General features: G+C 39.3%; 2 protein-coding genes and 1 long non-coding RNA gene across 7 annotated transcripts in view; 2 read left to right on the top strand and 1 right to left on the bottom strand.

Moving 5' to 3' along the window:
• Positions 1-21,902, top strand: part of ACTN2 (actinin alpha 2) — a 73,391-nt gene extending 51,489 nt beyond the window's left edge. For 2 of the 3 annotated variants that reach the window (XM_021390147.1, XM_021390148.1), the window contains 8 exons: positions 354-462; positions 827-967; positions 1,358-1,540; positions 3,213-3,347; positions 3,817-3,996; positions 4,943-5,089; positions 13,690-13,848; positions 15,137-21,902. In XM_021390147.1, the coding sequence (XP_021245822.1) occupies positions 354-462; positions 827-967; positions 1,358-1,540; positions 3,213-3,347; positions 3,817-3,996; positions 4,943-5,089; positions 13,690-13,848; positions 15,137-15,295 (1,213 nt within the window). In that variant the 3' untranslated portion in view covers positions 15,296-21,902. Of the gene's footprint in view, positions 1-353; positions 463-826; positions 968-1,357; positions 1,541-3,212; positions 3,348-3,816; positions 3,997-4,942; positions 5,090-10,689; positions 10,768-13,689; positions 13,849-15,136 lie in introns of all 3 variants that reach the window. The other variant, XM_021390149.1, reaches the window with a different exon arrangement.
• On the bottom strand, positions 5,200-27,714 carry LOC110395572. 2 transcript variants are annotated; one of them, XR_002436457.1, is made up of 4 exons: positions 27,086-27,219; positions 11,246-11,321; positions 10,915-11,120; positions 5,200-10,761 (listed from the first exon to the last, which is right to left on the bottom strand). It is a non-coding gene; the product is annotated as an uncharacterized LOC110395572 (long non-coding RNA). The 2 variants fall into 2 exon arrangements; XR_002436456.1 differs by having other exon boundaries at positions 5,200-11,120; positions 27,086-27,714.
• Positions 27,715-27,853, top strand: part of MTR (5-methyltetrahydrofolate-homocysteine methyltransferase) — a 48,274-nt gene continuing 48,135 nt past the window's right edge. The window contains exon 1 of one of the 2 annotated variants that reach the window (XM_021390146.1): positions 27,715-27,816. In XM_021390146.1, coding sequence (XP_021245821.1) covers positions 27,789-27,816 — 28 coding nt within the window. In that variant the 5' untranslated portion in view covers positions 27,715-27,788. The remainder of the gene's footprint in view (positions 27,817-27,853) is intronic. The other variant, XM_021390145.1, reaches the window with a different exon arrangement.

Raw genomic sequence — 27,853 nt, 5'->3', positions numbered from 1 at the left:
ATAAAGCTTCAGATTGAAGCATTCTGGTCTTCAGGAGACCAAGGTACTTGTGCTGCAGGAAAAGCTGAAACAGTGATGGTTATGCACCTTGTTTTTAATACTTGGATGTCACAAATGGATACCTAATTTTTCTTACAATGGGAGAGTTTGATCCTGTTTCTGTGCTGTGCTTCTTGAAATATGGCTTGTTTAAATCATGCATGACTACATGCAACACTTGCTTACCTGGAGGAGAAATACTGCAAAAAAAAAAGAAGGGAAGAATTACTGAAGGGCAGTGGAATAGCATGCACAGTGCAGCTATTCCTGCCTCTCAGAAAGTTGCTCAGACTTTTGTCTTCACTTTTTCTTAGTGAACTGGACTATCACGATGCTGCAAGTGTCAATGATCGATGCCAAAAGATATGTGACCAATGGGACAGCTTGGGAACACTTACTCAGAAGAGGAGAGAGGCACTGGAGGTAAACCGTATAACAGTGATCAGCTCAGCTGAGAGGAGGAGTTTATACTTAAAAGAAATAACTAAAGGATGATAAGCAGATTTTAACTGATTTGCAGATAGATTACAATAACAAAAATACTTAAAATAGTAGGGATGGGAAAAACAAGTCATTTCATCTGTTACCCTTGAAAGGAATGCATCCTTTTTAATGCCTGATATGAAAGTATCTTTAGTACTATTGCCTTAAAGCAAGTGGTGAAATCAGTCAATTATGTAATCGTTTGCTTTTGAAAAGATGAAGCATGACTTTGTTCATACGTATGTGTGTAGAATTAGGTCTTGCCCCTAATAATAAAGGAATTTACTTTTCCCAACCTATACAGAGGACGGAGAAATTGCTTGAAACAATTGATCAGCTTCACCTTGAGTTTGCCAAAAGAGCTGCTCCGTTCAACAACTGGATGGAAGGTGCTATGGAAGACCTACAGGACATGTTTATTGTTCATAGCATAGAGGAAATTCAGGTAAATGGTTGGGTTTTTTTTGTTGTTTGTTTGTTTGTTTTGCTTACAGTCATAGGAAAGATGGGAAAAGAAACTTTTTCTTTCTTGAAGAGATGTTCTCTCCTGACATTTATTTTGTGATAGACTATGTCTACTCTATTATAAATAAGGTTTTTTTTGATTGGCATGAAAGTATTCTAAAGGTCATAGAAGAAATAACAGTCTTGATAAAGTTAATGATGGCTTTTTCATGAATGTATCTACATGTATTATTTCATATACATACAGATACATGTAGACAGGGTGTCTGGGAGTCTGAGAGAAGGAACTGTGCTTATTTACAGCAGATCCTCCAGATGTCGGAAGGAACATTACAATTTTCATGGTCTCCCTCTCTGTTTCTGATTTTAGAGTTTAATCTCTGCACATGATCAATTTAAAGCTACTTTGCCAGAGGCAGATGGTGAAAGACAGGCCATACTGTCAATCCAGAATGAAGTTGAAAAAGTTATTCAGAGTTACAGCATGAGAATAAGTGCAAGCAATCCTTACAGCACTGTTACTGTGGAAGAGATTCGTACCAAGTGGGAAAAGGTAATGTATGCTAAATACATAAAAGAATATCGTAACATAGTATTTTGTTTTAGGAATACTGAGAATATTCAGAGAACTTAACAATAAATCTGTAAATTTTTCTAGATCATCAGATGCCAGAATGAACCAATCACTGTTTAAAAACTGGTGGAACTGGCACAAATTAAAAATTTATTCTTAAATATATTTACTAATGTGGACAGCAGAAAGAGGTGGCAGGATAAAATCAAGTTATCATGTATTACACTAGAACCATATTAAATGCAATACACACATTTTGCATCCATAAGGTACATTAAAATTAAAAGATTGTGTGAGAAGCTGATGTTAAGATGAAAGAAGTAGTAGAGGGGATATATTAAGTTTATAATATAAAATATTTTGAAATATTTCAGTGATTTAATATTAATTATAACATAGATTTCCAGTTCTGTAGATTACAGTTTTCTTCAATCATATATGTTGGTAGTTACAATGAGAACAAGAGCCCAATTCTAGAGAATGTTTCTATTGACGTTAACAACAAAACTTTCAGAGGTTTCGTCTGCATTTAAATGAACTCTTTCTGTGATCAGTAGTGCTAGTGAAGCTGTCTTTTTACAAATTGTGTCCTATATCACACTCCAACTCCAGTCCCACTTGTATTGTTCATATTCTATATATTCCTTTACAGTGTCCTTGTAATATCCCTTACTACTCCACTCCTAAATTTCTTGGAACTTTCTACAGTATGCTCTCCCATTTGTTTGCTTGGTTAACTTCACAACATTCCCTGCTCCCATCACTCTGTATTACCTATGACTTCTTTTGACTTCTTGATGAGGCAAGAAAAATATGTGTTGGTGCTAGTACAGAAATGGTGGAGAAATGGCCAGTGGATAGGCCAGTGGGTGCCTGCCAGAAGAACAGAAAATGACTGAATTCTTTTTCTCAGTATAAGCAGTAGTTCATGTGTCTCTTCTACCCAGTTTCTGCTTTTCACAAAAGTTGTAAAAATCTAGCATCTTTGAGACCATTAATGTTCTGTCCAGTCAAACTGAAATTGGCTGTTACCTTAAAAATTACTGGAGAGGGATTAAAGAGAAACTTTATCTCCTTAGGAACCAAGAGAGATCATTTGCTAAGGGTAAATGAATTTGTAGAATATATGAATTTATCAAATACCTAAACTTATGTGGACAAAGACATGATTTTAGTGGGTTATAAATACCAAACAATAAGGACTAAATTCAGAATGCAGCATATGAGATACCTTCAGATACATGAAGGACAGAGCACGTCTCATGTTATCCTATCTTCATGGCTCTGATTGAATGAAATATTTTCCACTGTTTATTCTTGGAACTATTACTTAGAGATTGAACATTTTCTGTGCTTCCATAGAAAAGCAAAATATCTGCTGTAGTAGCAGTTCAAGTTAAACAATCCTCTTGAACTTGAGTCCCGTCAGAGGTGAGAGTTTCAGTCTCTCTAGTCAGGCTGCCCAAGACCATGGTAGCAATTTCTTATGTTAGCATAGAGGTAAATAGAACAGTGATAATTTTTCTGGCTTGTTCTGATATTAATCTTCAGGCTATTAAGACAAATTAATAACTGTAGGCTTATTTGTTCTACTTGTTTTTGAAGTATTCAGACATGAACACTCACACTTAATGCTTTCTCACTGTAACAGGTGAAGCAGCTGGTACCTCAGAGGGATCAATCCTTGCAGGAAGAACTAGCCCGCCAGCACGCCAATGAACGCCTGCGTCGCCAGTTTGCTGCTCAGGCCAATGTCATTGGGCCATGGATCCAGACCAAGATGGAAGTGAGTATCAAACACTCATGCAGAAGCTGATGAATAAAGTGTTTTATCATTTATTATCTTTATTGTATCTACAGGATGTCAGCAATCTCCGTGATAGTTTGCCAGTTGTTTAATCACAAAGAATTTAGTACCTGTTAAGTTCATTCTTAGAACTGTAACATTGTACAAGTGTTACCCTTGATGGTTAGTAGGACATATAGCTTTGAAAAAAATATGACTAAACAGCTGTTTTGCTTCTGCTCTTTATAGAAAAATATTGGGATCACTGGCAACTCACTATTGATTCCAGAAATAAATGTGTCACATTTCTTTTGAAATGAGTTTTCTACAGTAAAGTTTATCATCTCTGTATGAAGTTTTTATTACTTTTGCTTCTTAGTCTGAAAATATTACATATTTTTGTGAATGCAAGTCAGATTAGAAAATCTGAAGCTTAAAATTTTGTATGGTGGGTGGTATCTTTTTGCAGGAAATTGCCCGCAGCTCTATTGAAATGACAGGGCCTTTGGAGGACCAGATGAATCAGCTGAAGCAATATGAGCAAAATATCATTAACTATAAACACAACATTGATAAACTGGAAGGAGATCATCAGCTTATACAAGAAGCCTTGGTGTTTGACAATAAACACACCAACTATACAATGGAGGTAAGCATTTACTCTGTTTTCTACTTGTTAGTTCATTTAGCCCAATTCTGCCCTGTAATTGCCTTCCCTCATCTGAAGACACTGTTATGAAGGATGAGATTTGGCAGACTTTCTGATAACATTGTAAAACTTTTTTTGTCACACATTTTTTTGTCACACATGCTGATGAGAATGGCCTAGTGCAAGACTAAGGCATAAGATATTTTGAAGAGCCCTTCCTGGGTCTGATAAAGGTGGAACAGAAATTAAGTTCTTGTTAGTGGAATGTAAGAGCTATTGGCTTGATTTCTTCTCTGATTTCCTGCAAACAAAAAGTTCAAATGAAAATATAGCTCATTGCGACTTGACTTGTTTTACTTTAGTTGAACAGTAGTACAGTAGTGGATCTCTTTTTTGCTTTTTTTTTCTTTTCCGTGACAAGGCAATGTTCCATCTTCACTAATTTGCTATGAGAATTTACAGATTACCAGTGAAGGTCCCAGTGCTGCTGATGTGTAGGAGGACAGCTGTTTTACACAGTCATGGGAGACTCTTTCTCAGTTTTAAAGAACACTTTCCATATTTGTAAAGTGACTTGTGAGATTAATTATTTACAGAATGTTGGAAAATGACTGAAATTGGTAATGCAGGAAACAGTGTTGTTTGAATACAGCCTCTAACTAAACTGAGATTACAGAAAATAACAGCACTCAAGTCCAAGCCTTGTGATCCAGAATAAACTCAGGGATCGCTCACTTATAGTAAAGAAGTACCCATTTAGAAACCAGTTCCATATTTTTCTGCAGATGATTTTTATTTTTAATGACCCTCAGTCATAATGCATAGTTAGTGGTATGGATAAGGAATCACATAAGTATTTAGAGCTGTTTTTTTGTTGACTGTACTTTTCATAGTTTTAGAAAAATATATTTGATTCTTTAATGAATCAGTATTTTCTCTCTCATAGCATATCCGTGTTGGATGGGAGCTCCTGCTTACCACCATTGCTCGAACTATCAATGAGGTTGAGACTCAGATCCTCACAAGAGATGCCAAGGGTATCACCCAGGAACAAATGAATGACTTCAGAGCATCATTCAATCATTTTGACAGGGTACAGTACTCCTGCTTTTTCTCATCTAGCAATATTAATTGTTCCCAAAAGCAAGTCTCTTTCCATTCCATATATAATCTTAAAAATCTGCTAATGCAGTAACAATAGGCTATTTTTAAAATGGTAATAAAGATCAATTAACAAAGTATTTACAGCCTTATGAAATCATAGCGTTGTACGCATAATCTCTCTAAATGTAATGCAAATTACAGTTCTGCTAGTATTGTTGAGCACTTGTTCAAGTAACAGACAGGATTGGATAATCTTTTTTTTTTTGAAAATAATGCACCCCTTTGCTTTAAGGCAGTGCAGCATGGTTTCCACTTCATTAAATTTAGCTGTAATCTTGTTTACAATATTTTTGTTTACTTCTCTGAATCACAAGTTGTTGCTCTAGAAGTAGATTTGTGGGGAATGTAGCTAGGGTACTGATAGTTGCCTAGGAAAATCCTTTATTTTCCTGTCTGTAAGTGGGAAATGAGAGTCTATATGTTTCATTTATCTAATAAGAGATGAATAAGAAAATAGAAATTAAAACACTTTTATGAAGAAACTTAACTTAATCATTCTGTGATTTATACGGTACTCATGTATAGAGTATTAAAAATAAATCTAGTTTTGGAAACAGTAGCAAAAGAATGGATCTGATATTCCCAGCTGGAGAACCATCTTTACATGAGTTAGAACACCACCTTCAAAACTGAGTTCACATTTCAGATGCTGAAAAAAGATTACCATAATCCAGCACTGGGCTGCTGTCTTTGTTTCAGTATAGATTCCTGTAGTTACCAGGCTGTGCTTAACCCCTAACTTGCATTGTTACCACGAATCAGCTCCTTCAAATTATTTCAGGGTGTAGTAAAATGCCACTTTCTTTTCACTAATATCTTGCTTGTCCAGCTCTATCCAAAATGGTTACCCATACCTGTACTTGATGTGTGTTGGACATTGACAGTCATCATTTGCTAAGTATTTTTTTAGAATATTCTTAAGTGTTTAGGAAGAAAAGCAGAATTCTCATGACTCTGTTTTTTGATGAAACACACAAGTATAGAAAAGGCGAGCCACACAGGAATCAGGGATAGATCTTATGGAAAATCTTAATGTGATTCTAGTGCAGGATAATTTTTTTTTGTATTGGCTGAGGAAGCAGAAGATACCGTTACAGAAGCAGAAATAGCTTTCTTGAGGTAGCAGGAAGTAGTTTATTGAATGGTTTCCCCAGTGCACTGGAGCAGATGACTGAGAAATTAGAGCTATTAAAAGCAGACAGAGTACCAGGTCTGGATAAATTACACATTAGTATTTAAGATACCCTATTAAGGGAAGCTTTGCATGAAGATTTGACAGCTTCCTAAAGATAAGGAAGGAAGGTGACTAAATCCTGAAATATGTTATACTAGATAGCCATTTTTAGCATCCCTGTATCTTTGTAGTTAATAGATAAATTCTCTGCCATGCTGGCAGCAAGGCTAGTTCAGTCACTGAGGAGCTACTCTTGGCATCCAAGGACCTCAGAAGGTCCTGAAGGAAGATGCTAACTCCTTCAGCAACCAGCCCTATTAGGCATCTTCATGCTTTGCAGAAATAGAAAGACTTTGAGATACCAAAGGGTACAATAGAGGAAAGTCTTAGGAAGGGCTGTATTGCCTCAGAGAAGGTGCTTATGTTACAGAGCAACAGTCAGGTTGGAGATGGGCCATGACAATAAAGTACAATACAGAAGTACTTCTCAGCTCTTAGATTCCTGCCTACCCACATCTACCTCCTTGTCCTCATTATAAGAGGAGACATAGCTTCATGCAGTGTCCCCTCGGCCCTTGCTTCTGTCACAAGAAGCCTGAACAGATGAGTCAGAAGTGCAAGGAGACAGATTCTCCAGTATGTTTTATGATCTCAACAACCTGGGCCCGAACTGCAAGTTTAGCTGCACACCGTACCTGCCCTCATGTCAGATGTAATCCAAAGTCCTTAAAAATAGGTCCGGAAGGTTCACATGAAGAGAAGGACAACTTTGCATATGTTCCATTTAGTATGTTCCTCCCTTCAGAGATTGGAAATTCATCCAGGAGGACTTCTGTGCCGTCACAGTAGAGCAACTACATTCTTAGAAGCATAATGTAAGTTCAAGAAAGGGAAAAAAAAAAATAGATATAAAATCACAGCCTTCAAGCCAGGCTTTCTTTAAAGGACAGACCACAGAAACACTGTTAAAAGAAAAGCTTATACTGATTAAATTGCACTGTAATTTAAAGATATGACTTGATCTACACAGGCTAGAGGAGACATTGAGCAAAGGTGTCTGAGGGGAGCAGGCTTGTTTTTCATTTTTGTATTTTCCTTGTTCCATTGTACACTTGAAAATTTATTGCCAGTGAATGAAGGAAACCTGGGATGCTTCAGGGATACTTCTGGGTACGCAAAATAATGAAGACTCTAAACTTGGAAATTAGATAGAGAGGGCAGGAATGGGTTATTTTTGGTCTTGATCACCTCAAAGAAATGAAGATGAACATAAGCACTAACATGAAAGTACTGACTTCTCCATGTAAGACAAAAAAAATCAATCATTTAGCAGTATATGTAATAATTCTGTTGCTTGTAGGAGCATTTCTGTATACCTGACATAGTTTAAAAAATAGACCGAAAGCATCAGACTGCAATTCATAATGATGAATAGCCAGAAAAGGTTTTAAAAACTAATGCTGTCCTTGACCAGGAGGCTTTAAACACATAAGCAAAACAGAGTCATTTTATGCATGCTATAGCTCTGACTTGTATGGCGGCATTTCTCCAGTTTAAGAAACATCTTAATGTTTGACTCTTAATGTGTGTTGAGGATGTCAGCAAAATACTAATGTGCAGAGTAGCTCTCTTCTCCATTTTAAAGAATCTATTTTAGTACACGTAAACCTAACAATTTTCTATAGAGTACTTCTAAAGACAACTTGCTTTGGTTATAAATCTGAGGAAGGAACCCCTTTCTTCCTCTCCAGGAAAGAAAGCAAATAACATGTATGTATGTTTTTTTAGTTTATAATAAATCATGGGGCTTAATTCTGTAGTTAGCTCTTTGAAAGACAGCTAAGTTATTGTTTTAAATGGCTTCTACATCTTGAATATTTAAAAGAAAGCTCTTTGGTATTTTGCAACATTTTGTTTGGGGCTACATGCCCCTGACTCCTAAATTACACTGAGTAAGGGGACACCATGCATGGAAGAATATATAAGGGCAGAAGGAGCTTGCGTTTCCTTCAGTATATCCACCAGCACAGCTATGCTAGCATAAAAACCATTACAAGTGATCTTGTCAAAGGCAAGTTCTTAAGAACACTATCTCCCTCGAGGCAAGGGGGCAGCCCTCCAAGATCTTTTCTTTCCAACAGACATAATTGCAGGCTGATGCCCCAGAAGTTATTCCTGAGGATGTTGCTGCAAGGTAACTCCTTGCTGGAGGCTATGCTTAAGGGCACAGTCTAGTTGTAGGTGTAAATATAAATCTTTAGCGATGCTGGTATATTTTTTCTCTTCTCTTAATGTGTTTGCATAGAGGAAAAAAGAAAGTGGAACACTATGTCTAAATCACAGCAGTTTAGAAGTGTTCAAAATGGTGCGTAGCTGAATAATGGTATGCAGACAAATTGGGACATTGAAATAGTTATGTTGTCAGTCACTGATTTTTCAAGTCTTTTAATGTAGAATCCTTTTTCAGATTCAGGATGTTTAGTGCATTCTAAGTAAGATGAGATAAAACGCCTGCATAAAACCTGCTTTGCATGCAATATCTGTTGATGTACTGTACTATTGATTTTTGTGCAAACTACAGATTTTAAGTAGGAGTTCTGCATGCAGAACCTGCCACCCTTTATTTTACTAACAGAAAAACAACAGCTTCCCATTAAAAGAACCACATGATCAAGCTTATGCAGGTCAATTAATATTCGTGAAAGTGAAGCACATATTGGAAGATATATTACTTTCACTTAAAATCCCACTTTTTTATATAAGGCCACATATAATTCATACAGGAGAAGGAAAAGTTCTCTGGGGACTAATAATGAAACAAGGTGAGATTTCAGTGTTTTAGTTTGTATTGACAAGAAAAGATAAATGAGTCAATTATTTAAATGCTTTAGAAAAATAATTTCAGTGCTTTATGTTGGTTTGTATACAATGCAAAGAATCATTTCCCAATGAGCAATTCATTACATGGATTTGATCCATGATTAATTGCAAAATATCACTGTATCCCATGCAGCTGATATATGGCAAAGGCAAAGATGTTATTTTTTTATACTGAAGATGACAAAGATTTTTAAAAATCATTACAGGAATGTGAAAGCCTCCTATAGCACATCGCAGGACTACTTGAGCTCTCTCCTGGGGAATCCCAAAGCCAAATGCTGGCTGGGAGCTCAAGCACAACATTGACTTCTCTTCTGGTTGCTTTGGTAGATATGCTAGCCTCCCTTTCACGATCAGCTCTCCTCCACTGCCTGTTGGATGACTACAATTGACACACATACTGACCACCCCCACTCCCCTAGTGCACTTGAATAGCTAATATTTTCCTACCAAATCCTGTAGAGGAGGAGGAGGGACAGGATTTGGATCTTAGCTCCAGTTTTGAAATCACATTGTTTGTAGTCACACAGAAATTCCTTTGGCTTTAGAAATAAGATAAAATGAGCTGACTTTGCTTCTACTGTGTCTTGCCCCCATAGCTTGCCCTCAGAATGGTTTTTGATAGTTTTGAGTCAACCTACATTAACATTTTCAGTGAATGATAAAATAAACCATTTTGAATGCTTTACAGCAGGAATTATCCCGTAAAATAGAGATTTAAAGGTTGTGGTTTTGGCTTTCAACTAAATGCAGCTCCAAATTTGTAGCTTTGCTTTTTCTCTCATTGTTCTTCATCTTTCCTTCATGGAGCTGGTGGAGGCTGATGCAGAGGGAGTCAGTATAGGAGCAACACAATACGTCCAAAATGCGCGGCATCATGAACTTGATAAAACACCTCTTAATCCAGTTAATTTGGTAAATAGTGCATTTGTTAAAACTCCTAGGATTTTAGTTATGCATAACTACATGAAAATATTCAAAAGTAAGTTATTCATCCACCAAGCGAACCCATCCTCTTATACATAGCAGTCAGTCTGTGAAATCAGTAAGGGTTGTATTTTTTCAGCTTAGGAACATCTCTTTCATTGTGTATGTTAACACAGATAGGACATGTTTTGTATGACACTGTATGGCAATAGAAAATTAAAGGAGCAAATGGTAGTTCAGCAGAAAAAAACTGCCTCATAAGCAAAAATGTTTAAAAAGTACCTGTAGAGGAAGCACAATTTTAACATTGTAATTGAAGTCAAGATCCTCTTCCACTAAGAAGAAAACTAAAGCATGAAACTACAGAAGTTTTACCCATTTTAGGTAATTCATTGCAATAAGTTAACATTACATTTCCATTAAGTTCTATAAACATCTGTTTATTAATAAAAGTATAGAAAGTTCTTTACTAACCAACTAACCTGGTCTGTGATTTTTTCCTTCTTTCCTTTTACCTTCCAAATGCATGACCTGTTATGGGATGCTAGGATGAATCTGACAATCTACATTCTGATGAATTTAAAGCCTGCCTCATCAGTCTAGGACAGGTTGGAAATGACCTGCAGGTAGAGGAAACTGATGTTATTCTGTTTTCGGATAGGTCGATATAATAATTTTCAGTTGTGGATTTAAACACCAATGTATGCAGCACAATGCTTTGAAAAGATCCTGTGTCTGGGAAGGCAGCTGGGTTAGATGAACGCTCAGCATACCTTGGAGCCACATTTCTCTGACTGTGCATTTTTTCAAAGATTTTCCTGGCTGCTTCTTTTACTTGATAAGAGACAGCTAATGGGAACTCCTATGCTTCTTGCACCCAGGCTTCTGTCCATTTTCCTTTCCTCAGACTCAATACAAGTGCTGTACTGCTCTCTCCTTATTTAGGATGACATGATTCTTTCTAAACCACTATATTACACTGCAAAACAGAGGAGACATTTATTTACCTTATTACTGTCATACAATTTATAAGCCAGTAATGTTGCGTGCGTGTTACTTCCTTTAACATTAGCAACCCCCGTTTGTACAAAGTCTTCCAGTTACCTCCTTTTAAGTCTTATCAGTGTCATCCTTTAAGCCAGTATGCTCATCTCTTTGCTATAGTCCAGGTCTTGATAGCCTGTAGACAGAAGAAGGAAAATCCCTGTATTTTATTTCTCATATATCAGCAGACAGCTTTTATCATGTACCTTTCCTAGCCTTAGAGTGGAGTATTTTAAATAGTCAATGATACATTATTTTCAGACTGTTTTTAACTACACTTCTATTCACTACACTATCCCTTGCAGAACCTTCAAAAGACATTGCATATCAGAGAAGCAGTTTGTGCATCTCCTGATTTTGACTAGTTTAGTAACAAATTTTTCTCCTTGTCCTTCTCTTTGTCGTTTCTTGTTGTTCTCTATGTATTCCTGTGTTCTCCCTTATCTCTCTCTTGGCTTTTCGTAATGTTACTCCTTCTGTTGGAATGTCTGTTTCCTGTGTGTGATATGTTAGTTACTTCTTCCTTCTCTAAAACTGATGATGATTCTGGTGACCTGCTTGGGCAATGTCAATGAATACTGTTTATACACTGGATCCAATTTACCAATGGTCTAAACTCATCATCTCTGAAAATGACCGCGATGCTTCAAACCTTCCCATCCATATTCCTTATGTTATTTTGGTCAATAGAGGAAGAATGGACTGATGGACCATGATGATTTCAGAGCTTGCTTGATTTCAATGGGTTATGATTTGGTATGAATTTTAAGAAACAATGGCAATTGCTTCCTCTTACAGTTTGTAAAATTAACCACAGCAACACTAAAGCTTATTTAGGTTGACAGAATACTAATAATACAATTTACACTAGAGATACTAGTTCCTTGTTTGTTTTTTCTCCACCTTCAAATGGTTAAAAAGGAAGTTAAATGTAATACTAGACTGCTGCATTGCTCTTTGATTTAAAAGGAAAATTTCAAAGTTGAAATTAACAGTTACTAAATGAATATATTTTATTATTCCTTCTCTATAAAATTTAAATTTTTGTCTGCATGAAGAAGGATGAGTTCGATGTATTTTAATTCTTTTAATTCTCACAAACTACATTTGGATGTTGCATTTGATTTCCTTGATTTATTTATTTTAAAATTTAAAGATCTGTGTAAGTTGAACTGTCCGGTATTTGGCATGACATTTTCAGAATTGTTTCTCCTAGTTCTCAGTTCATTCAGTGAGTCTGCATGTGCCTTCCTGAGATATTTTTCCTCCTCCCTGTGAAGTACTTTCATAGAATCATAGAATTAGCTAGGTTGGAAAAGACCTACAAGATCATCCAGTCCAACCAGCCACCTACCACCAACAACCCCACTAAACTATGTCTCCCAACGCTGTATCTAAATGTTTCTTGAACACCTCCAGGGACGGTGACTCCACCACCTCCCTGGGCAGCCCATTCCAGCGCCTGACCACTCTTTCAGAAAAGTAGTGTTTCCTAATGTCCGGCCTAAATCTCCCCTGGCGCAACTTGAAGCCATTCCCCCTCGTCCTGTCACTAGTTACAAGAGAGAAGAGGCTGACCCCCAGCTCACTACAACCTCCCTTCAGGTAGTTACAGAGAGCGATGAGGTCTCCCCTGAGCCTCCTCTTCTCCAGACTGAACAATCCCAGCTGCCTCAGCCGCTCCTCATAAGGCCTGTGCTCCAGACCCCTCACCAGCTTCGTCGCCCTCCTCTGAACACGCTCCAGGGCCTCAATGTCTTTTTTGCAGTGAGGGGCCCAAAACTGGACACAGTACTCGGGGTGGGGCCTCACTAGGGCTGAGTACAGAGGGAGAATGACTTCCCTACTCCTACTGGCAACACTATTTCTGATACAAGCCAGGATGCCATTGGCCTTCTTGGCCACCTGGGCACACTGCTGGCTCATGCTCAGCCGAGCGTCGACTAATACCCCTAGGTCCGTTTCCTCCATACAACTTTCCAGCCACTCTGCCCCAAGCCTGTAGCATTGCCTGGGGTTGTTTCGGCCGAAGTGCAGGATCCGGCACTTGGTCTTGTTGAACCTCATCCCGCTGGCTTCAGCCCAGAGATCCAGCCTGTCCAGATCTCTCTGTAGGGCCTCTCTACCCCCAGGGGTACCCCCCACTTTAATTACAATGGGAACATTACTGGTTTCAGGAGGCGGTGAAAAATGTAGTGTTAAAACAAGTTCAACAAGAATCAGAATGGGAAAGAGGAGAAGCTGAAGAAAGTTAATTGAAGATAAATATTATGTATTTGGGACAAATAATATTTTTTTCAAAAGCACCAAGGCCATTTTAGAAAAGAGGAGTGGTCACTTAAGATCTCAGATTTCACTGACTGTGACATTTATGTTCTTAAGTCAGTGAGATGCTTTAGTGACTTTGTAGCTACTGCTCCATATTGGTTCATGAGAGGTATGGGCTGTCAGAGTTTGATTTTACGGTGACCTTTTTTTTTTGCTTGTTTTGGATTCTCTGAAAGGGTGAAGCTGAGTTTGCTAGAATCATGTCTCTGGTTGACCCCAATGGGCAAGGAACCGTCACTTTCCAGTCCTTCATTGACTTCATGACCAGAGAAACAGCAGATACGGACACGGCTGAGCAAGTGATAGCTTCCTTCAGAATCCTGGCTTCAGATAAGGTCAGTCATCTAGCTGCTGGCTGTAAGGACTCAATAGCTCTCCCTTTCAGCCTTTACTAGTAATAGTAGAGCTTTCTTTTGAGCTTGTAAGGGTTCAGAGAAAGCACTTAGCTTTTTTCCTGTTTGGAACCAACTCTCTTAGCTGAAATGTGTACAGAATTCAAGGGTTGGTCTGTATCCTCTCACATCACAAAAAGCTGACAAAATCAGATATCTTACACAACACTTAAACAATTTGTCGGTATAATTGATATACTGTACAACAAGCCTATTTCCACACAGCAGCCTTCATTAGAAGGGAACTCATTCTGCATTACATGATGTCTGGATGTTTCAGCGCAGAGTTTGGCCCTCTGGAACATAGCCTGAGTTGATTACACAAGACTTTGTGGGTGATGCAATGTGTCATCCTCCCATCCTAGGAGGAGGAGAAGGCTTCCTCTAGTTACAGGGTACATGGAGGAATATCCTGAATACGGCGCGCTTTCTTCCCCACAGCTAGATCTGCTGCTGAGTGGCAACACCGTAGCCTCTGGAGGAGTGAGGGCCCCTGCTGCTAGAGAACCCGTCCTGTGCTATAGAGAAATGAGAGATCACAGCAGTAAGCATCTATTTGACCAAGCTCGCTCTATTGATTTTCTCATTCTGGCTGTTTCTATTGATTGTGTGATCTCAGTTATTATGGACCACATTCTAAATTCAGGACGTGTTCTCAGCACAGTTACTGTGGAACACATTTTGAATTCCAGATGTGTTCTCAGTCAGAATTCCTGTGGAAGATGAATGCCAATGTCTTAGGAAAATACAGTTTTCATTATGTTGCTATTTTAAACAATGCCAATTCTGGTAGCAGTTGGTATGAGTGTATCCTTCATGTCATAAGTGCAAACCATTAAGAGCAGTAGTGCATCTTTAATAATAAAGCATAAATACATTAGGCTCTTGAAATTAACAGAGTCTAACTGAAAGCATGTCGGTCCTGTCGCTGAAGAAGCAGCAGTGAGGCACTCCAGTGATGAGCTTCTGTATTAGCAGCAGGCTATCCATGGCTGCATAGTACTCACTGGCTAACACACACAGTTACCTAGCCTGAGACTGGATTTTGACCTAATCAGTTTGTTGGTAGGATTGTCTCCTTCAACTCATAATTAAGGTAGAGTTGGCCAAGGAAAACATTTGGTTTCAGGAAAGAAGGCAGGACATCCAAGCTTATTAGTCACATAATGAATATATTTGATGTCGTTGAAGAATATGTACTGAATTTGTCCATCATTTCCCCCCCTCACAGCCTTATATCCTGGCAGATGAGTTACGTCGAGAGCTGCCTCCCGAGCAGGCTCAGTACTGCATCAAGAGAATGCCACAATACACGGGCCCAGGTTCTGTTCCTGGAGCTCTGGATTACACCTCTTTTTCATCAGCACTGTATGGAGAGAGCGATCTCTGATTCTATAATTGGCTGTATTCATAGTAGACATAACAAATACCCACCTGATTGCCCAGATTGCTTCTCAAAAGGTTTGACAAGCTGATTAAAAAAGGAGTTTTACAAATGCAGTAGGTACCTTCATTGTAAAGTTCTATTATTAAAGTAACTAGTGTATGTTAATGTGTGCAGCACGCTAGATTTCTGCATTGTTGGTTTTAGGTTGTCCGTCCTATACAATGCCAGAAAATATATTAAAAAAAAAAAAAAGAAAAAAAAAAGATGCAAGATATTAACTTTGGAAATATCTATTATGAAAATAGAATGCAAGACCTAAGAACATTGAAACTGTCGATTGTTAAGAATCACAAAATATTTATCCATTTTTCAGAATGTTTCAATGCCACATATGCTTATTTTACAACGTTCATAAAAATATGTTAAAGTCCTGCTTTTTACTTTCATGGAGCAATGTTATTTTCCTCTAACGTTTTCTGATTTTACGTGCTTCTACAGGTGAAATTCAGTAAAATGTTAAAATGAAGTTTTTCAGGGAAGAAATATGTCAAACAAGTAAACTACTTAATTACTAAAACAATTGAGAATGCTATGTTTTGTCTCCTAAAGATGGTTTTATATTCTCACAAAGAATTGTAATATAGGTGAAAAAGGCCTGAAAAGCTGATTAAATTGCAGGTTTAGACTTACGTAAGCAGTACTTTTCTTTTAAGCCTTTAACTTTTACAGCTGAGAGAGTACAACTTTTATAATCAGAAATAATAGGGAACCTAATTTTATGTGAGTTGTTTTGTTTTGAAACCCTCATTCTTGTCTGTGTTGGACAGTCTTTGTTTATTGGTATAAGAAAGCCAGTCCTTTGTTGCATTAGTGGGCAACATTCACCTCCATGCTGCACAATGCAAAATCCCATCTGAGGAAATGTATTGTGGTTGTCTTGCAGCTTTAACTGTTCAGTGCTCAACTTACAGTTTGTCTTGACTTCTGCTGGTTCACGGGCAGTTCAGTCTGTATTATGCTCCTGTGCACTAGTTGTTCTACTGTTTTTTTCCATCTTGAGAAATGATTAAAAAAAAAAGCAGTAACTTTTTTTACTTGAATCCTACTGTCACTAAGGAAATGCAATGTAATCAAACAAAACCATTTACAAATGGTGAAGTAAGCTGTGCAGCGCAGTGCTATTAAAGCAATGATGTGCCTATTAAATAAAGTCTGCTTTTCAAAACCTTACGAGACTTCTATCATTGGAATCATCTAGTATTTCCCTCTAAGAATTTGGAATATATATGGAAAATAAAGGAAGTTTGTCTTCTAAAAGTAAGAGTTCAAAAAAAAAGTCACACATTTCTATACACTGTGTTCACATGAACAAGTGCTATGTGCTGGAGATACGCTTAAGGCCTCATGAAGTGACATGGATCTATGAATGAATGGGACAGTGGTACTACTCAAATCACTAGAGCACACATGTCAATAGCTTATTAGACTCCTAGCTTAGATGGATTCAATGACACTTGGGCACTAATAATTTTGAAAATGCTGGCATTAACATTTCTGTGTATCTTTTTCCTCATGCACAAGAAAGCAGATGGTAAGTACACAATAATGCTTTCATTGGGCCTTGCTTTGATATCTTTGAGTGGGAAGCATTAAAAATAACCACTCTGTGTACGATTTCACTCCTAAAACAAGCATTCTGCAGGTAAGGTGCCTGTGGTGTGAGCAGTTCCAAACAGATCCTAGAGAAAGACAATGACCGAGTCACTCTTCCTCCACCACCTTGTGTGCAGAGGCCAGCTGAGGGCTTCAGAGTGAAAATCAGGGCTAGAATCACAACTCCACCAATTCAAGTGCGGCCTTGCACGCTGCCAGAAGCTACTACTGCCACTGCTGCTACTGACATGGTGCAGCATTATTCTCTTTTTGTGATGACAGTGCCTGTACAAGCGAAGCTTGGAAAGCTCTGCCTTAGAGCAATGACGTTTCCAGCCATATGACTTCTGAGTAGGCCGGATCCTATTAAAAAATAAATCTGTCTATCTCTAATTGTCACGGTTTAATGCAACTAGAAGAATAAAACATTGAACTTCCAAACATTGTGTAAAAGCAAAATCTCATTTCTACAGGCAAGAAGATGTTAAAAATTGGCACAATGGCTTTTTATATCTGACACTCCTACTGGGTGCCATTCATGCTCTCTGTCTGCTAATTATTACTGATGGTAGTCTAATTGTGATAACCTCCCTACTATTGATAGTATGAAGAGACTTCCAAACTTGTCCTTTAACTACATGTTCTTCAGATCAAAGCAGATGAGAAATGTTCTCAGCACCTTGAGAAAAAGACTTTTTCCATTCCCAAATCAGGTTTCTAGTTGCTAAAGCAGAGCAAACTAAACCAAGGCAGACAGCTGAAGGGATTAATTACCCATCCATACTTGCCTAAAATGTTAATTCCGCATTTATATCCTATATATTTTATTTCTTACCTACTGGGCACAAAAGGTTTGGATCAGAGCCACTTCTAGTGGCTTGTGTTTACATCAGAAACACGTTCTCTGTTTCTTGGAAGAGGCTATGCACTTTTATCCCATAAAAAGGTGGTCTCAATGAAGAAGAGAAATAATTCATGTTAACAGCCTGTTTTGGAAGGTAAGCACAGCTTTCTTTTTTGAATTAAATGGCTTGTGGTTCAGAGCAATTCTGTAAGGAAGTAATTGTTTGATAGTTGCTAATATATGAATAGAGCTAATATATGAAGAGCTTTAGGCACATGCCTCCAACATTGATAGCAGTGTCAGTATTTTTGGTGTGCATGCTTTTAAAAACAGCTTCAGTAACATTTTGATGAGGGAATATTAGTTAGATAAGAGGTAATGCTTCCCCAAGTCTAAAGAGCCTGTGCACACATTTTCTTGTGAATCAACTTTCTGCTTCAGAGGGCAATTTATCTGATATTGTTTCAGACCAAATATTTTAGTATAGAGACACTGATTGTTCTAAGCTGGATTTTATTTTGCAGACTCTCTTTTTTTTTTTTAAAGTGTTTGATTACTTTCCGATTTTAAGCCAAGGTGTGGGCTGCCTCCACAAAGGACAAGCCGATCTCCACTTTTTCCATGATCCCTTTTATTTATAAACAGAACAGTTCTGTTCTGGTTCCAGTGCTGGCTGGGAATATATATCTAGTGTACTAAGAAGGGGAGATTATCCCTTCCAACAGCAGCCTGTATTTGTATTATCTTAAAGTGATTGTGGTTCTGAGCCATATGCTTTCACTAAAAGTAATTTATTATTCCAACAAATACTTATGTCCACACAGCAAATATTGAGACAATGTAAGAAAACTACATTAACTGACAAACCCATTTTCCATATGTGATCTTGACTAGGTCTTCATACTCTAAAATATAGAAGAAATTCTTCTGCCAATGTGCTAAGTTTTTGGAAATTTCATTAGCATTTTTAATACTGTACTGCACAAATTTGATTATCAGTGTGGCTTTCATTACTTGTAAATCAAATCTATTAGATAAATGTCCTGAGGCTATTTTAACACCTGTCCATCCTTCATCTGCTTACTCCTCTTTGTTCTGTTTCAAAACTTGGTTCTGTTTGGCCCCAGTTCATGCAAACTTTCTCCCCTTCAAGATACCTTTTAATACTTTAAATGAAAAATGCTCTCAAGTGCTGTCTTCAGGAGGAGTGGTTCTCACGTGTGCTTTCCTGAAGTTGAGCCTTCAAACTGAGCACTGGCTCCTTGTGTCAGGAGCTCAGATACAGAAGAACTCCAGCGGCAGGCCACAAACACAGAGTTCTAGCTAATTTGCCATCAAGAGTGCAGGCAAAGAGCTTGCCAGCAAGTCTTGCCTTGACTGGGACTTAACTATCAATACAGGCAGACTAAATTAATATTAAAACAAATAAAAAAGAAACCCAAACCAAGAAAGCATAGAATGGCTGTCCCAGACATCTTGTTCAGATTGCTGTCCAGGCTCCAACAGCTGCTGAGAGCAAGCACAGTGGAGGAGTGTAAAAGCTGGGCAGCATGTTGCCATGTGTGCCCAGAACAGTCTTTCAGCCACCAGTAATTTGTGCATCAGGGACTTCTGGGACAGTGCACGCTGATGCCAAAGATTTATTTTGTCTTTCTGCTGTAGCAGTATCTCTGAGAGCTCTTTATTTTCTCTCACTAGGACCTACCATTCCCATAAATTCTCCTGCATGCTACTGGATATGTTTAAAAAAAAAAAAAAGTTTGCTGTTTTTTTCTTTCCTCTTTTGCAAACTGATCCTCAAAACTTTTGTTTTCAATTATTACCTCTTTATGTTTAGCCTGCCAGAATTTCTAATTTCATTTTCCTCAGGCAGTCTAAGACAGAGGAGATCCTACCTCCTGCGAGATAAAAAAAAAACAAAACAAAACAACAAAACTCAGCTGAGTCAGAGTATTAATAAACTCTTTGGCGATCTTGATTACTTAGCTGAAAACCAGTAGTGTTCAGTGGATGCCTGAGCGACCATGATGAATACAGACACAATGCCATTGGACATTAAATTGCTGAGACACTACCTACCTACATTTCTATAATCCACCCAGCCTTAATAAGATTGTGAACTCTCCCAGTTAAATATTCGGAGTACAAATATTTTGGAGTAAACAATTGGAGTAAATATTTTTCAGGAAAAAAACACTAAAACCATTCATCTGTGACTGACCCCATTTGATCACCCTTCAATACTTCCTTTTCTGAGAACTTGGGCTGATTTTTCATTAAGATGTTGCTTCTTCAAGCCAGGCCAAGCACACAGGTTGCCCAGTTGTCCTTATTTGCGGAGGACAGTTGATAAGTTGATAGCTATAATGGAACAAATATTCTGTCAAAGTCCCTTTGGAATAGCTCCTCATCTCAACACCTTGCTGAGAGTAATTATCCCTTTTGATAAAGGAGGCATTTAACTTAAGTGTTACTCCACAGAATTTCCCTTGGCAGAGGCCGATCATTTGTCTTTTCTGAAGAGGTATATCTCTTCTTGCAGCTTTACTGTCTCTTCACAGATTACTCCTTTCTTTTTCAGACAGCAGCCCCTTTCTAAAACAGCCTTTTCCCACATCTAACAGCTGTCCTTTAGAACTTACATGTTCCTGACTGGGAATGCTAACTTAAATCTAGTTTAATGATATCAATGTTCCCTTGAATCTGATTTTGACGGGAGACACTTTATTTCTACTTGATCAGAATGCAGTTATTCTTGTTTTGTACAAAGGCAATAAAGTGCTGTTCCCTTTGGTTTTATATAGTATCCTTAGATTTACCATTTGCACATGGAGCACTCTCTAAATTAGATCCCTTGATGGACTGAACTGGTAGTATGCCTCTGTGCTGGCTGTTCATGGACAGACATTAGAGCACTGTGTGCAAAATGAAGGCATAAACCAGAGACTACTCTAGCAGCACTTTCTGGCACTGAAATCCAGGTGCTTGTAGGTAGTTTAGCTCTTTGCAGCAGAGAGGAGAGGAGAATGGAGCCTGATTAACTCTACATGCCAGCTGGTACCCTCCTCTTACCCTCCAAGTGGCTTTACCCTGATCTACTTGCTTGCGTGCATGTAGAAGTGCAAACAGAAGGGGAGGGAAATACAGAATATTTTTTTGTGCTACAAAACTCAGAGAGAATGTGGGCAGTCTCAGATCTGCTTTCTCTTGTATTCCTCTGAAGGCACCTAGGAGCTCAAATCATCAGCAAAGACTCTTATTAGGTCAGGAGCCGTACGGTATGCAAGGACTGCTCCCAGTCTAAAGAACAGATGGGACGTAGCAGTGCTAATAGAGGTTTCTGAGGATTTGTCAGGAGATCTTAGACTGCTTAATAGATTGCAGACTGTACAAGTGTAAAAGCCTATAAATAAATCTTTTAGTTTTACAGGACAAAAAGAGATGTCAAAAAACAACAACAACAAACCACCCAACACAAGTCAAAGGGAAGTACTGTAGATGATATGCTACAGAAGCTATTTAAATCCACACTGAAAACTAAGCAGAGAATAAGTCCTGACTCTTGTAAGTAACAACAGGGTGTTAATACTAAGCCCTTAGAGTGACCAAGTACACTTGCTTGGCCATTCCCTGACACCTGTTTTAATGTATGAGTAAATTCATATTAGTGATCAAATAACAAAAGAAGGTCTTGCCCTAGAGCAATGGTCCCTGTCAGTGTCTCTTGTTCATGCTGTGGTTACTGCCTTCAGATGCAAAAGGCTTCTGCTTCCTCACAATCCTGGGTGAGATTTAGAATCAACAGCACCTGTGAGTATTTCTTCATATCTCAAGATCTATAAGATTTTCAGCATTAACATTTTTTCCTTTCTGACGAGCTCATACCATTGTACCACTTAGATATTTCTTTCATTTACTATTTTGATTTAAAAACAATTTTATTTATTCATGGTTAATATTTCCAGCAAAAGGAGTTCTCTAGAATGGTTCATATTTCTGGAACTGGTTCCTGAAACGTTCTTGTTTTCTAGCTCAGTTCTAGGACTTAAATCCTTGCCACCTATCTCCTTGCTCCCGACTTCATGAGCTTCCTGCTCTCCTCTCTATTCTCCTACCTGGAATGAATTGAACACATGAGATGAGAAGGGATAGCATTGCCTCAAACCACTTTGAAGAAAGAGGATATTGTGGCCTCCTGTAAAAAAGGGTAAAGCAAACATCACGGCTATGTCTGTGATCATAAGCAGTTTTCACAAGGGGATAAAATGATTAAATCTTGCAAGTTAGACTTTAAAACAAATTGATGAATTGTGCAGTTTCAAAGTCCTTTAAAGGAAAGAGGATTGCCTATAAACATGCTTTGCTAACAGTTGATAACGTGCAGGATTGTTTGTCTGCACAAGTCTGAGAAAGCAGGACAATGGTCTTTCAAGGTGTTTTACACACAAGGATTCCCTCTGCCCCTTCAGAAAATCTGTAGAGGTTTGATGTTCAATGAAAGAAAACTATATTAATAGAGGTTGTGCCCTCACTGGAACAGAGCCTTGGCTGAGAGCTGGGAGTAGTTCTTGAAGCTCCCTAGAGCTAATCATGTTGTACAACCTGTAGATGTCCAATTTTAGTTCTCTGTTGTGCTTTGTTTTCTCCACCAGTGCAGAATACACATAGCTGCATTATGTAGCTACGTCTGTACTTCTCATGTTTTCTGTTTTTTCTATGTGGCCAGACCTTCCTACAGTCCTCCTTACTGGAAGATTTTCATGGATCTCAAGCTGTGTTCAACACAAACTGATGTACTTGCCAGGTTGAGTGTGGTGCCATTTATAGTGCACAGGCAGCAGAAGCACCTACAGCCTTGTGCTTAGACAGTCCTCTCAATTGCTTGTGTCTGTACCTCTGAGCAAGTCTGTTTATGGCTAAGGCCCTAAATACACCAGTGGTCTCCAATTGCCCTGAGAATCCTCACACCTTGCTCATGCTATGTTGTGCATATGCTGTCTTGTGTAGCTTATGAGACTTTCTGGCTTGACCTTGGCCTCATCTCATGACTATGGATTTTCAGTGTAGAGCTCACTGGACCAGTGGCTGAACCTCCTAGGATCACTGGACCTGCTATTTTCATTCAGGTACTGCAGAACTGTGTCCTTGCCTGTGAGGTTACTGCTCCTGCTTGCCTCCTGCTCCACAGCAAAATGCCTTCTAACTCTTTGAGCTCAGTGTTCACCAGGTATTCCTTGGGGCACATGTCCGTCTGCATGTGACCTGAAGTACACACTGGCCCTCTTCCTCATTTTCCATGCTGTCTTAGGGCAGCTAGCAAGCCTGCTTCTTCCTCTTTCTTCTGTTGATTTGATGTGGATGCCTAAAGACTGCTACAATATTTTATAATCATATGAAACCTGTAACAAACTAAAAGCAGTCAACACAGCCTTGTGCAGCAGTACCGATAAACTGTAAAACTACACCCCCTATTGAATTCTCAATCCTCTTCATGCTTGCATTTCAGCATTTTTAGGTGTTTATACACTTTTTTATCAACTCAGATTCTAAAAAGAAATGTAAAACATTATATTCAATTTACTTTAATATCTTAAGTGATGGAAACTTTGAGTTAATATGGTCAGTGATGGAGACTTGGAGTTTTTCTCAAAATAGTGAGGTTCAAAATCTGTTCTGTGGTAAGTAAATTTGTCAATATTCCTCTAAACTGTATAGCTTTAATAGGCTTTAATAGGTTTAACTGGAGTTTGCACAAAACTAATCTTGAAGCCATCAGCTTTCTTTTGGCTTCTGGTAATATTTTGATACTGCAATAGAAAATGTTAATAATTTAAACTAAACACAACAAATCATTTGTATTTGGGTCTCTAAACACTCTGTAAGTGATGAGGCCTAGAAAATTAATTATTGAGTGGAAACAAGCACATCAGAAATTCTGGAAATAAAAAAATGACTCTGTCGTAATGTTGCCATCCCAAGTAGGGCACAAATCCAGCTGCAATAAAATAGTACAAGTCTTAAGTAACTACAGAACAGAGTGCCAAAAGCTGTGTTCTGAAACCAGACAAATCTGCTTTTTCTCTCAGAATTCTGCATGTTTGAATGCTTCACTTGGATATAATCCTGTGAAGTGTGACTTGTTGACAAGAATAATCCCACTGTTCTTTATTTATGTGAATAGCCCATCGGGTCTTTCGCTGTAGGAATAAAGGCAGGTAAATGCAGGAACGAAATGCATTGTTTGGTAATGAATTCTATACAGGTATCTAAAACACATAGTCAAATGCTAAAAGAGCATCCTAAAAGTCAGTGTTTGATCCTACATACACGAGTGTGCAATTTGAAAACATAGCTAATTAGAATAACTGCTGAACCAGATGTCAAAATACAAAGACTGCTTTGCTTGAAATGCCCTCTGTTTTTAAAAGATCAGTGTTTAGCTGTGTGCAGGAGGTGGGGAAAGAAGTCACTTAAAAATACCTCAAAATATACTTGAAATACCGAAACATGATCTGACTTGAAGATGTATGTATTTACTTAGCTAAGGATATCTATTTTGATTCAGAGTTAAATCCTGTTGCAATGTTAGCTGCACTGAAGTATTACTTCCTACCATCTTCAGAAAGCAGAATGCTTAGCATGATGACAGATGTTTGCATGCATGACACTGTGTGTGCAACAGATGTTTAAACAGCGCTAACCCAGCAGCATTACGTTTGTTTCTGCTGTTGGTCTCAAGCTGACACAGGAAGCAGTTTTGGCGAAACTGCATAAAGGAATACAGCTTTGCATCACGACTCTTTGCAACCATAATACAACGTTTTCCCCACATGAAATAGCTAGAAAACATCATCAGTTCTACAGACTATCCAAAGGAGTTGTTCCCACCTTCCTTTGACAAGAGTACACTACCTTTATTTGTGGAGGACATACGCTTGCTTTTATTTATATGCTGACAGTTCATCCCAAAAAATCAGGTAAACTAGGGCTTTGGTGCAGAACTGACTTCAGATAAAGTATTTGAGAACCTAAGCATTTTAACAAAACAAACGTTTAGTGTCACGTTTATTTTTTGCTACTCTTGCAAAATGAAACTCAGAATATTTAATGGCCACTGCATTTGTTATGTCATATTTGGGGAACAAGCAGCTTCCGAGACCACAGTACTGGTTACCACTAAATACTAAATAAATTCCATGAACGATGCCGAATTAAAGTTTAATTTGACCACCCACAGGACTCCTAGCACCCTCCGAAAGCATGTGCTAGAGTAGGATGCAAGATTTTCCCAGATGATGGCACCTTTATGTTCTACTTTCCTTTCCTCCATTGCTCTAGCAATTCTAAACTGCTCCTGGTGTTATTCGATATGCCAGAAAGGGAAAAGTATTTTGACAGTCTAATTTAGCAAAATGACAACAGCACTCCAAAAGACAAAGGAAAAGCACTTTTCAAGTGTAAGGGCATTCTCGCTGCAAGTTCTTGAAGGTTTCCTGCAAACAAACCCTGCAGCAGCGTCAGGACAGCAACACACACATGATTCTTAGCACTGCTGAGCACAGTAATCACTGAAAATAAGTCGCGATAAAGGACCCCAAACCTTCCAGTAAGCACCACAAATCATGTTAAAGGCAATGTTCCTTCTAGCTGCTCCCTTCTTGGATGATCTGCTTTGATAATCACTGCCCTCAGCCACTCAGTGCTCTTCCCCTGAGCCTCTGGAGAGTATCTTGCCTTGGTTGCGCTCACTCAGTTGTCCATGAAGCATACAGATTAAGCAGAATCTGAGTGAGGTGCTGCTGCTTTCTCTTCCTGACATTGCCCTTTACTGGCTCTGGAGACTGTACAGATGCGGACAAATCGGATTGGAGAACCGTTCTCACTGAAAACTGACCTTTAAGGAAGTGCCCTGTGACGGCTAGAACCTGCACGGGGACGGCATGGAAACACATGGATGGTGCAGGGTAGAATTTAGGACTGTCTTTTCACAGCGGTGCACTGTCAAACTGGCTCAAACTGGTTGTGAGACTGCGGAGTAAATGGGATTATGTGAAATGATCCTTTTCAGAAGCACCTTCAAACTTTCAGCTTTTTTTTTTTTTTTTTTCCATTGACCTACTTTGCAGCAGTTACACAAACAACTGCATCAGCACACGCGAGGACGTGCTGATCTGTGGTGCAAAGATCTGTTGCCACAAAACAATGGTGGAGACTGAGGTTTCTAGCCTGAACTGCTGCCAGAGAAAAGTCCCATAGTGTTGTACGGCATGACAAAAAGGCTGGCAATTTTAGAAAGTCAAACAAGGAAATATACCACCCTGAAATCACCTGACTGAATGGTGCTTAAAGTGCTGCTTATCTCTACAATATGTGGAAATTCTGTGTGAAAGTGGTAAAATTAACCAGTCTCTAGGAGTAATCGACTCTTGCACATTATTCCACCTCTCTTGTTATGCTTTTAAAATATATGGGTTTCCAGACTGTAAGCAACTTTCACGGGAATTTCATGGGAACATTTTCACAGGGAGAGTTTGGGCTGATCACTGGAATAATTTGCCCAGAGGCCAGCTCCTCTCTGTTGTGATGTCTTCATTCAAAGCTCCAGCATGGTCTCTATAGTGCAAGTTTGACTACTCTCTCCAGTTGATTTGTAGGCTCGACTGTATTTCTTATGAAGCTGAATTAGACATAATACTATTTAATGAAAAAGCTACATTTCTATATGTACTTGCATCACCATTGACTGAAGTGAGAGTTGACTGCAAGTCTCTAGATCACACTGGACTCAAAGGGCTAACACTTTCTGTTTTTTTTTTTTCTTAAAACAACATTTGAGAGTAAATATTTAGCCTGTAGGATTCATCTACAGTAACGGCTCTTAACAGAGTTCCCTTAAAAATTTCTAGTGAAAATGAAGGGCTTGTTGTAAGTATGGCACATGCAGCAATACTCTGTCCTTGCTTCAGTCTTCACTTCTGAGATCAGCCCTCTGGAACCCCCAGACTCTGGAGACCAGGGAGGAAATCCAGAAGAAGGAAGACATTCCCTTGATGGAGGAGGCCTGGGTTAGAAATGATGCGAGCAAACTTAACTCTCACAAATCTATGGGCCCTGATGGGATGAACCTAAGAGTGCGGAGGGAACTGGCAGATGCTATTGCTAAGCTACTCTCCATTGTCTTTGAGAGGTCATAGAAAATGGGAGGGGTGGGTGAGGTCTGGAATAAGTCCAGTGTCACTCCAATCTTCAAAAAGGGCAAAGAGGAAACCAGGAAACTATATACTTGTCAGCCTCACCTCTGTCCAAGGAAAGGTGATGGAACAGCTTGTCCTGGAGGCCAGCATATGGAGGACAAGGTTACCAGGGCAGTCAACGTGGTTTCACCAAGGGGTAATCATGCTTAGCCATTCTGATAGCCTTCTGTGACAGAATAACTGGCTGGGTAGAGGCTGGGAAAGCAAACCGTGCCTTAAGTCGCTCATTTAGTACCGATTTGTTTCCGGATTCACATGCCAGTCATTCACAAGACGTAAGGCAGATTTCTTGTCGTGCAAGACAGGTTTGCTTCCTTCCTCAGTGCTGCGGAGGTCGTTAAATGCGACACACGCGTTCTTGCCACGATCTAGAGATGCTTTTCCCAGCTTACCCCGGCAGGGGGCAGGCCGGCTGCTCAGCCCTGATGTCGGCACTTATTAGGAGAGCTGGATGGCAGAGAGAGACACGTTTTCCCCATCCGGCCCCGAGTTCAGAAGAAAGCAAGCCAATCCCTCGGGCTGGCTTTTAGTCCGTCTGCTGCAACGGCAGCGGGCGTTGCCTCACTCCCGAGACAGACCGCTGCCTGACCCCTGAAAAGCGACAGGCTGCGAGCGCGTGCTACGGCTAACGGCCGCGCTAACGGCTGCAGCGGCCGCCCCGCTCGGGGCGGGGCTCGCGCGTCAGCGGGTGGCGCGGCGGTCCCGCCGCTCGCGCTCGCCCGGGGGGCCGCGTCGTGGCGGCAGCATGGCGCGCGTAGGCGCGGACCCGCCGGGTAACGGGCGCGTGCGCTGTGCGGGGCGGGGAGCGGC

Source organism: Numida meleagris, chromosome 3 (assembly GCF_002078875.1).
Source record: "Numida meleagris isolate 19003 breed g44 Domestic line chromosome 3, NumMel1.0, whole genome shotgun sequence".
Classification (NCBI taxonomy): domain Eukaryota; kingdom Metazoa; phylum Chordata; class Aves; order Galliformes; family Numididae; genus Numida; species Numida meleagris.
The sequence above is the reverse complement of the archived record's forward strand: the minus strand, read 5'-3'. Positions and strand labels throughout refer to the sequence as shown.